At 36.0% G+C, this 11,027-nt stretch overlaps 2 protein-coding genes across 2 annotated transcripts; both read right to left on the bottom strand.

The window, feature by feature from the left end:
* Positions 1-4,710: 4,710 nt before the first annotated feature.
* On the bottom strand, positions 4,711-5,704 carry GCK72_017721 (uncharacterized protein; the record flags this gene model as incomplete). The annotated part of the gene is made up of 6 exons (XM_003112603.2): positions 4,711-4,857; positions 4,908-4,983; positions 5,033-5,115; positions 5,159-5,308; positions 5,526-5,612; positions 5,660-5,704. 6 exons carry the CDS (start codon positions 5,702-5,704, stop codon positions 4,711-4,713), a joined length of 588 nt encoding a protein of 195 aa, XP_003112651.1.
* A 1,744-nt stretch (positions 5,705-7,448) lies between these two features.
* On the bottom strand, positions 7,449-8,746 carry GCK72_017720 (uncharacterized protein; the record flags this gene model as incomplete). The annotated part of the gene is made up of 5 exons (XM_003112411.2): positions 7,449-7,598; positions 7,649-7,741; positions 8,418-8,515; positions 8,569-8,620; positions 8,666-8,746. 5 exons carry the CDS (start codon positions 8,744-8,746, stop codon positions 7,449-7,451), a joined length of 474 nt encoding a protein of 157 aa, XP_003112459.2.
* Positions 8,747-11,027: the final 2,281 nt, after the last annotated feature.

Below are 11,027 nucleotides of genomic sequence, written 5' to 3'. Positions count from 1 at the left end.
CTGCTAAACCCGCCAGACATTTCGCGAATTCCCAGTTAACTCTTTTCTGATAACACATTCCATATTCTAATTCCCCAATGACTGAGATCTCTGAGACCGTGACGTTTTTGGAAATCTGAAACTTCTGAAAACATGAGATACAACTTCTTTCGTCTCGTTCTCGTTTTTCTTGCTGTCATCCACGAATGTTTTCTTCGTTAAACGTTTAGAGCAACAACGCAGAACGCAAAACTTTTCAAGCACATCAGAAGAGCACGAAAACTGGAAAAACACGACGACGATGGAGGAGAAGAAGGGGAAATGTTGAGTGACATGAACAGATTGAAGAAACTTTTGTGAGGATGAATGTTGAAAACATCCATGTGTTGCGAAAAGAAGAAGGAGAAGAAAAGAACAGCTGGGTGGGTAGGGTAGCGTGCCAAATAGTACGAGAAACACGTCTGAAATTGAGTTTGGTTAGAGAAAAAGAAGAGAAGAGGGTCCAACAAAAAAGATGAGAATAGAGAACACGGAACACAATTTTTTCGAGTGAGAGGAGGTCTTGAGAAAAATTGAGAAAAGGAAAAGAGGGGAGAGAAAAATACAGCTGTTTCATTATAGTTGTGCAACTTTAAAAGATGTTTTTCACCCGAAGCACACGACGACAATTGGCTAGGGACTGAAATGTGTTTTTGTTGGAAAGGAAAGAAAAAGAGAAGAGCAAACATATACTTAAATCTTTTTGGCTGAAACAGTTTTGAAGAATTAGGGGTTAACCAGGCTGAACGAAAGCTTCCTGTAATCTCAATGGAATCAAATTTTACTGTGGCAACAGTAGGAGGCATCCAGAAAGGAAATTACATTGAGATCACATTTTGTCTGGAATTCTACAGTAACCCTACGATAGCCTGACTTTTGAACGATATGATAACCCACACACTCAGAAACCTTTCAATACGGGATTACGGTAGTTATCCCTATCCTACTGTACTTTGCCCTCTACACCGTTGCAAATTGTTTCTTTCATTGCTCTCGAGTTGTTTTTATTAGTCCCTTCCCTCCGTCCTGTCATCCATCTTAAATGGGTACTTACTCTCCTAAAATAGAAGAACACTCTCTCCTCTTTATTTTCATCTAAAAGTGTTTTCTGAAACAAAATTGTTTCCCTGTTTCCTCCATCCGTTTCGAGACCCTCCAAAAATAAATCTTCTGAAATGTTTTTCAGGGATTTTACTTACTGATACGTTGTTCGTAATCTACTTTCTTATTTGGAGCACATCGAAAATAGTCGATGTTTACACTTTTTTATCACAAGTCACAGAAAACTGGAACACTTTCAGTGTGATTTTCCAGGAAAAGACTAAAAGTGGATTGGAATGTATTTTCTGTTGTTTTGATAACACTACCTGAAAACATGGCTTGGATAATCAACTGTACTATAAATGGTGGGCGCTGGAAAATTACATATTCTTGAAAGAACAACATTTTCTGAGGTATCGGATAATCTGAATGTCTGGAAAAACAACTGTTGCGAGAGATGTTTCACTGATCAGAATGATTCAGAGACACGAATTGGATTCTTAGCGAAAATTAATATTTTGTAGGTTGATTCAGATTATCAAATGAATCAGTATGTGACAACATTAAAGATATGAAATTTCAGTCAAAATTATATAGATCAAAAATGAGTTTAGGGTTACTGTAGCTTTAAAACAAAACAAATGTTCATTTATATTGTAAACTACAATGCATAATATTCACTTCCGCATCTCATTTGTTTTTATTGAATTCCGATATACTTCTAAAATTGTGAAAACACTGGCAACTTATGCTCACTTCAGGTCCTTCTGTACTCTCCTTCCCGTGTTTTTCCTGTTTTCTCGTCATTCCAAATTCATTTTCTGGATATATACCTCCGTGTTCGAGAATGAATTATTGAACAGGCTTGCGTAATAAGGTGTCAACTCCACGTTTCCTTGTTTTTCAAGTTTTCTTTTTTGTCGTCAACTCGATTGGATTGTGTTTGGTATTATACGTGTCAGCAGACATCACCTTCCTCTTTCTCTCCTGGAAGATTTTTGATCGAGGCCGTTCACTATTTCTTTCGAGACTAGGAAGTGTTTTCAGAAGTGTTTTCAGAAAGTTGGTATAGCTCACTGCTGACGATTGAGACAATTAACAGGAACGAACAAAAAGAAAAAAAAAGAAGAAAGAAAAGAAAAAGCAGCTGACGTTTGTTTCAGATTGGCTGGAAATCAGTTGTGTGTGTGCACAAACTTTTTGAACAAAGAAGAATCTTCTTCAACTGTTTGTCGCCCTGAGACGAAAAGGATCACATGTCAAACTGGAAAACTCTCATCAGATATATATCAGTTTAAGTATCCAACTGACAGACTTTCAGACGGAATGTCTAGGAATGTTGAGCTGAAACTGATACACAAGAAACTCTGGAAATGTATTGGAAATCAGGAGAGGGGTTGTTTGGTTTTCAGTCATAAGATAGAAGTTACACCGAGTGACAATCTGAAAACAAACGTTCAGTAATTTCGACGTTTTAAACGTCGAAGGCGGTTTTAGAACATACAGAAACAAAATTTCCTGAAACTGGCGAGTATTGGCAACCAGACAATTAAAGCCGGTAGTTTGGATTCCAAAAATAGGAAAAGGTATTATTTCTGAACCTCCAAAACTTCTGATAGCAAGATTCATTGGTTCCGAGAAGATAAGGTGTTGAACTAGCTGATTTCAGAACTTTTTAACTAGACGACTTTCGATGTAAAATTCTCAGGTCCTCTAACTCACCAACTATTAAAATGTTTCCTCCGTTTTCAGAACCATTTTACTACTACAGCATCTGTAATAGCCCAGTCTCGTAAATCTTCGCATCTCCGCTTTAGGTGTCTTTGTTGTATAGTTTTCAGAATTCTTTATGTTTTCTCAAGTTGTGAAATATTGTTTTCTGATTCCGTAAAATGCTGAAATTCTTCGATACAAGTGAAAACAAAAGTGAAAACACACGCTTCACTAGTCATTTTCGAACAATGAAAATTCGGTTTACACACATCAAACTAAAAAAACCAAATTGTTTTGAACACACACCGTGTGTGGCTGCCAATTTCGTATAACATTTGAATATGTATTCGATTGTGGGCTTCATTTCAAAAACAATGCTGCTGTCTCTTGTCACAATCGAATTTTTGTGTCGTTTGTCGGATACGACGAACGGGATGGAAGAGAAGGGAAGGCAACACAAAATTTGGTGTTGGAGGTGGAGTGGCGGAGAGGAAAAACGAAGAGAAAGGAGCCTTGTAATTCCAATTTTCGACGTCCACTTTATATGTATAGTAAGTCGAAAACACGACTACGGTAGATGGCCAAACACTCTGAAATTCGCTTTCTATTTTTCCATGTGTCGGATGGAACATCGTGGGCATAATAGCGGAAGAGTCATTGAGCAAATTGAAAACATGACTGAATGTGAATGACAATTCAATGGTATTAGATGAGACAAAAGGAATGAGGTTTTGAGAATTCGTTCTGGAAAAAAGGGATGTTCCTGGGATCCGAGTGGAAGCTGTTTGATCTCTTTCCAAAAACTTCTGATTCAAAGAATGGTCATTATGTTTGAGTTGTAAATATCCAATGAACTTTTAGGGTATATGAAGAAAACCAAAAGTTTCCAACCACATCAAAGTTCACATCGTAATCCCCATGTTGGCACTCTCTTATCAATTCGTTACACACTTCTATGAAGCATGAGGCGATTTTACAGTTTCTTTCCTTCCAACTAGACTATTTCTGCTGCTTTTCGTAACGCTTTGATCAATGATTCATGTCTTAAAATTCCAGAAAACTAGTGAGGCACGCTATGAATCAGCTATCGAAAGTCGAGTTCAAACTTGTAAAAAAATCATTCGAAATAACTATTTTAAACGAATTTGATAACTGCAACTGAATATTACACCCTCAACATACAAAGTCAGATGTACCATCATTACATTCCTGAACAACCGATAACATGAGTGAAAACTGTTGAATTTCTTATTTAGTTTTAAATCATGAAACGTCATTGAATGAGCGAAGCGAACCGAAAATTCTTGTTATACGGAATTTCATTTCGAAGCTGGGTTACTGTATTCAGGTGATTGATAGGACAAACCCAGGTTAAACTCAAGTGACGCTTGAAGAGCAATCGGAGATCGAATGATGAGAAAACCAAATAAATAAGGTTAGGAGAAAGATGATCTGAGTATACCGTCTGAAGACATCAACAAATGAAAGTCCTGAACTTAAGTTCGTTAGAATTTCTGTTCAGTTCTGGATAATAATAATTGGGCAATTGGAGATTAACAAAGTATGAAGTCTAGATAGGTGGTCGTTTTCAGTAGGCACTCTGAAATAAATCCACTGATGAGATTTTGCATGTACTATTGCATAGCATACTTGTGATTTTGACTATGGTCAAAGGCTTCTAAACCGTTCAGATTTTTACTATTATAGATCTTTTGATCCCAAAATTACATCGTTATTCTGGAACCTTGATATAATATTTTTTGTTCAGAAGTATGTTTATCTGAATAAGTGACTATATTTGATATAAAGATAAGATGCAATTTATTGACTGTCCATCAATAGTGTGAATATTACAGAGATCTTGATATGATTAAAAGAAAACAGTCAGACAAATATAAGTTATGCTATAATGATAATGATAATGAAAGTGAAAGAATTTCAAGCAAAATATGTAGTTCTTTCGACAAGATCTGGATGGGTTGGCTTCTCGGACAACTGGACGAAAGTACGATACTTGCAGCTAATTCCCAAATATAATACAGACACGATAGTTCCATTTAGAAGTGCTTGAACTATGGAGATGACCTGGAAACGTCGTATTAGCTTCCTTGCTTTGAGGTGAACAATAAAATTACCACAAGTGCTCGAAGTCTAGTGTAGTACCAGAAAGAAGCTTGTTGGAATTGTGCTGGAGTGGCGAAGAAGGCATATCTGAAATGTTTTAATGTTCTCTCCAGTTATTCACAATTGTTTCTCGTACCCAGAAATATCGTTAGCATTTTGAATACAAACGAAACTGACATATGCGGAGAGTGCTGCTGCAAGGCCCATGATTGCGGCGTGCTGAAAAAGTGCTTGTATTGTTTTATTGAGTCATAGTACTCACAAAGAATGAGAGAATCATTTGGTTGTCCACCGCAAATTTGATAATTCTCTGGCCAGCTGATAGGAAAATTAGTGAAAGGAAGGCAATCAGTAGGGAGAGAGTTGATGACGGAAAGAGTAGAAAAGCCAATCGGGGGCTTATAAGAACCTTCTGTAAATGTAAGAACTGTGATTGACGAGCAATTTGTTTGAATGAAGTTTTTATCACGAGTGACAAGTTTCACTAATTTGCAGCTATGGAACTTTCAACTCTAATTACTGTGTAAAACCGACATGCTTTCATGAGATTTTTCGGTGTAGAATTAAAAAAGGAATTTAAATTTCAATAGATGTTTCTAATCTGCTTCCACTTTTCCATTTAAACTCACATGATCTGGAACTGTATAATATAATTTAGAAACAACAATGAAATCGAAGATAGATGAGGTCAAACAAAGCCCAGCAATTGAGACTATCTGAAATTTTCTTTTTATTTAATGCTAATTTTGTTGAAAATGCTTACCACAAGAGCAATGTTGCAGACAAAAATCAATGTTGAGGTTCGCATTCCGTCGTCTGAAATAGATTTTTCTCTGACAAGAATTCCAAAATAGTTGAAGCAAGAGAAGAAAGCAAAGAAATAGCAAAAAGAAACTGTGTCTCTGAAAGCAAGGATAGAAAAGAAGTCGCACTTTTTCCATGTCATAATCTTCTATAGTTCTCATATTTTAGTATTCATGTTCTTTTTTCAAATCATTTTACGCAATCTTGCCATTTTAATAGCGTCAAAAGAAATAGGTTAATTAGAAAAAGCAAAAAATGCATAGGAACTTTTATTCTTTCCAAAGAAGTTGTCAGGGATAGAAACCTTACAAAAATCAATTCGTTGTCAAATATTTTAGAGTTGGTTTTGATATATAAAATGATCGTGATGTTTATGCAAATGTTTGTTTTCTCCAACCTTATCAAGCAGGGGTATTACTATAGAAAATTCTTTAAGTGATATGGAAAGTTTCAGGTGTCGCAGTTTGCTATTTATGATGATCAGCAACATATTCCTTGCTGAATTGAATTGAAAACATATAACTGAAACAGAGCCAATCAATCGGAAAACTTTGACATCAACTAGCTCATTTCCAACAGAAAAGGAATGAAAAATTGCCGAAATGCCAAAAGTTTTTTCACCAGAGGCTCCGTTACCAGGAGACGGGAAAGAATGAAAGCTCAGAGCTGAGTCTCGTGCCCCTTTTTGGTGCTGATCTTTTATGTTTGTTTGAGCAGAAGACGAGAAGAAGAGAAGGGAAAGAAGGCAATGTTTCACGGGAACTGAAATCACTAGATGGGTTCTCTTATCATTGAGGTCAGAAAGAGGTTTAGTTGTACTTGAGAATAAGTGAGAAGGGAGCAAAAGAGAGCACTTTTTGATACTACCTTTAAATGTATACATTTTGTTATCTGAAACATTTGGGGTGGAAACGACGAGGAAATAAAGTCATAACGCTTCCGCAGTGTTTCAAAATAATATTTTCTGTTATTTTCAATTGAAAACAATGGGGATATTTATGGAAAAATTTGGAACACCAATCAGCATATTTATGCATATTTAGTTTTTTGTTTTCCAGGGAAGACCAGAAAACAGAGAACTAGAACAAATCAGAATATGGACATGATCTATGGTATCATAACTGCCTTCTCAAAAATGGCAATGTATATAGAAAAGAGAATAAGACGGTATCATAGTGCAATGAAACGGAAAGAGAAGGGGGAGAAAGGTATCCAAAATAAAGGACTTGTCATAAGCGGTAGTGCATAGGTAAATAGTTAAATAACGGGCGTGACTTCTGTTACCTGACAAACATTGTTCTCCTCTACTCCAACAGGCACCTGCTCTCTACCGGGGGAGATGATGGTACCGCCCGTTGGGTGGCCCCCGTAGTGACACTGAATGCACTCAACAAACACGGTTCGGTTTGCGTAAATACTCAAAATATGGCATCTGGTAACTTTTGGAGAGAAGAAGATTGTTGATGGGTTGGAACTGTAGTTATAAAGTGAGAGTGTCTGTCCAAAAAGAAGATCCGATTGACTGGTGCTCAGTTCGTAATGATGAATGATGCTCTATAAAAACATGTATCATGTTTCATATTTGTCTGAAAAAGAATTTCAATAAAGCAATCCGAAATAAAAGTTTTTTATTGCAAATAAAGTCATGATCTACACATTGTTATACCCATAGAAAACAAAAATGTTTACACATCATAAATATATTAAAACGGTCGTGGCAAGACTGCTGATTCTCAATGCAGATTTATTCAGAAATGTTGCTCCAGGTATTCGATTTCCGTATCCTCGCCGCCTTGTCCCCATTCGGAAATGAACAGATTGCTCACGTTGTTGTACGTTTCACGCCAAGCCCAAAATGCGGAAAATATCCAAATGGAGAGGGTGAGAATATGTGTCAGCTGGAAATTAATATAGTTAGGAGATGAAAAAACAATAAGAAATTTCTCACCGATTGCATCGAAGCTGGCTCTAGAGTAGTGACGAAGCTCGTGGATATTGAAGCGAGTGATAGGAGAATTCCAATCATATTGAAGACTGATTCCTGAAGAAGGGAGATGTTTTCAAGTTTTTGAAACATAATTTTTATCAGTCAGAAAACCAATTTGCGTATTTTAACGAATAAAAGGGGAAGTATCATGTTTTCATTGTCAGATCATAATACTATAGGATTACTGTAGCCGACACGAAGTTGGGAACTATAATTCATGGCTTGCAAAATTGAACGTGTGTTACGACAAAAATTTTTCAAAAGAAGAAAGATGCGCACATCTAGCGTTCACGAAAGCGTCTAACTTTGGCTGAGCCTAAAGCTAGAAATTCTCTCGCAAAAAACACTCAAATTCAAATTTGTTACAGACTGATCAGAATCAGGAACGGTGCAAATGAACGGAAAGACAAAAAATACAGTACTATGTATAATGATCCAAATCTGAAACGTTTAGAAGAGCTCAAAGCTCTCAACATATTTCTTCCGACGAGAAGATGCCCCATTGCCATAAATGGAACAACATTACGACGAGACATTTGCACTTCGAGATCTCATAATTCATTTCAGATTGATCGATTTGAACCAAAAAATTTTTTTTGGATTACCGCTTTCCGTTTTCAACTACCGTTTAGATTTAGACAGTTCCGAGGTTTTCCAGAAAACATATAATTTTTTGCTCTGCTCACATCCGGAAGCAACCATAAACAAACCGGAAAGTTTAAAAACTCACCACTTTCAACCAATAAAACTTTTGTACAATAAACCAAAGTGAAATCGATGCCACCCCGATTTCTAGAATATCATAAATTGCCAGGAGAAAATTGCTACCTGAAATCGAAATCGAAATTCAAAAACTCTCCGTATTTTTCCATTTACAGTACCTGAAGTTCTCTGTTTGACATCCCATCCATATAACGATAATATTAGAAGAATCTGAAAGGGAATTTGCAGTTTCCAACTCTGTGAATAACCACTTACAATCACAGTAATCTTTGAAATTGAGAGAACATTGAAGGGATAAACTACAAAATATTTGTAGAATTTGTTATCTCCTGGCATCACATTCCAATCGTTTCTGAAAAATAATAAAGAATGATGCGAAAATTGCAAAAAACGCGACGAAGGCAATTTAATAAATGTGTGAGAAGAAAATGAGACATACTACATCTTTATAAATGTCTTACGAGAAGAAGATGAAGCAAGAATTGGTCAAATTATTCAGAGAGACTCTCAACTTGTGTGTAATTGATTCCTTTTTCTATGTTTTGTTTCTGTCTGACTTTCTTCTTTTTCATTATAATAAGATTGAGAAAAGGAAATGAAAATGGAACATGAGAATTTTTTATTGTTTTCTTGAGACACTTCTGTATTATTTTGTGTCGTCAGTTCCAATTCTTCACAAGTAAACGGGAAGACGGTGAAGCTAGAAAAAAGAAAGGAAATCGAAAACTTAAAATTAATGGAGTCAATATAAGGTTGAAATGTGTGGGAATTTCATAAACTTCGCGAATGAATTTTGCATGGTTCTCACTAGACGGTGCTCTAAAAATTACGAATGAGAACTACGGGAATCTGAGACGAATGCTGAAAACATGAATCTGATCATTGGAAACTGGAGATAATTTCTGAAAGTGAAAATAATACGCGTCAGTTTTTCAGGGTCAATATGCTTTTTGAGTTTCAGAAAAACTGATTTATAGTGTCTTGTTTGAAAATGACTATTTGAAAATCACTAAACTTTGTAATTTGACTAAAACGATATTCTGAAACCTCACGACGACAGTTTCCAATAATTGAAAAATCTGTAGCAGCTCAGATATCTAAATAAATTCTGATAGGATTGAAGGATTAAACTTTCTAGGCGACTAGGCATGCCAAAGTTTTTCTCAAAAATGAAACATTAGCTCGGCACAGTTTTTACACTCCACCGGAATGCACTTGAAAAATGTATATTTTCTCTCTGTCTCAGACTCACAGTTCCGCACACTATTTTCTTTGGTTACGGTAGAGCGCGGTTGTAAGAACCGTGTCCTGCTAATAGAAAACCAGTGATTTCCACAGAAGAGAAAGTACAAAACAACAAAATAATTGTTCAGCAGAAATCAGAGACGGCTCCAAAGAACACTTTTTGTGATGTAGGTCCTCCTCTTCCTGACGCCTTTTCGATTAATGACTCTCTGGCGAGAAAATTGGCGGAAACGAGTAGAAAAGTGAATGGACCCTCCTTCTTCCATCTCCTTTCTTCACATAGAAGAAAGAAGTTCCCTTCTAAAGCTCTTCATCCCCAAAGTTGTATTTCTCTGGTTCTCAAAGAGGAGAAAAAAGAAAAAAGCGAGAAAAAAGTGCTCAACAATTTATCATTTGTGGCAAAAAGATGCGACGCTTCTCGACCTCTTCTCCACTTTAACCAACGACTTTTTATTGCACAAAAAAAGAAGAGGGATTGCTCTTTGGGACAGACAAAAAAAGAAAAAGGGAGAGGAACATAGAAAACTTTCACCTCTGTTGTCTTTTTCTTTTCTCAGCTTTTTCTTCCCTATTCTTTTGTATTTTGGATTTTTGAAAATGAGGATGACGATGCGTGGGAGAGGGGGATGCAGAAATAGAAGGTTTTGGAATAGTTTTTTTGGGAACTGGTTGGTATGATTATGACTGTGACAGAAAAATTAACTGTAATCTTGAAATTAATCATATGAGCTATTAGATGAAACGTAATCATAAACTTTATTGTTTGGAGGTCAGAAAAATCACAGCTACAAGAATCGGAGGTATCCAGGAAGGGCTATTAGGAAAACGTAGTAAACTAGAAAACTGAAGATCTAGAATTTAATTAAAAATTGAATATAGTGAGATCATCCTACAGACGATAGCTTCGAACTCAAATCATCGTCACTATGTTGATCTTCACTGAGCGCTAACGATTTTTGAAAATCTTCACGAAAGTCTATTTCTGATTTCAGGAAGTTCAATGACTTCCTGTTATCAGAACTGGTTTCAATATAATGTTGGAATTTTAAAAAAAACTGTTTTTTTAATTTCTATTGAAAAATAAAACATCTTCGAGTACCGATAACTGTCCAGAAACTTCAACAAACTTAATTGAGATGATTCTCACATTAGAATATTTTACCGTTCAGGAACCGCTCCTATGATTTTAAAACTAGCCCTAGTTACAATCTCATGAAAACTCAAAAACTTTGATTAACAGGGCATTTTAAAACGATCACGTGACGAAAAATGATGTTACAAACGAAACTAATAATTACTTTCTACCACGAAAACGAAAACAATAAACCTACGCATTGGCGAGAATACAATGTATGTCCTCCTAACCAATATA

This window comes from Caenorhabditis remanei, chromosome V (genome assembly GCF_010183535.1).
Source record: "Caenorhabditis remanei strain PX506 chromosome V, whole genome shotgun sequence".
NCBI classification, from domain to species: Eukaryota; Metazoa; Nematoda; class Chromadorea; order Rhabditida; family Rhabditidae; genus Caenorhabditis; species Caenorhabditis remanei.
Note: the sequence above shows the minus strand (reverse complement) of the source record. Positions and strands in the feature narration are given on the sequence as shown.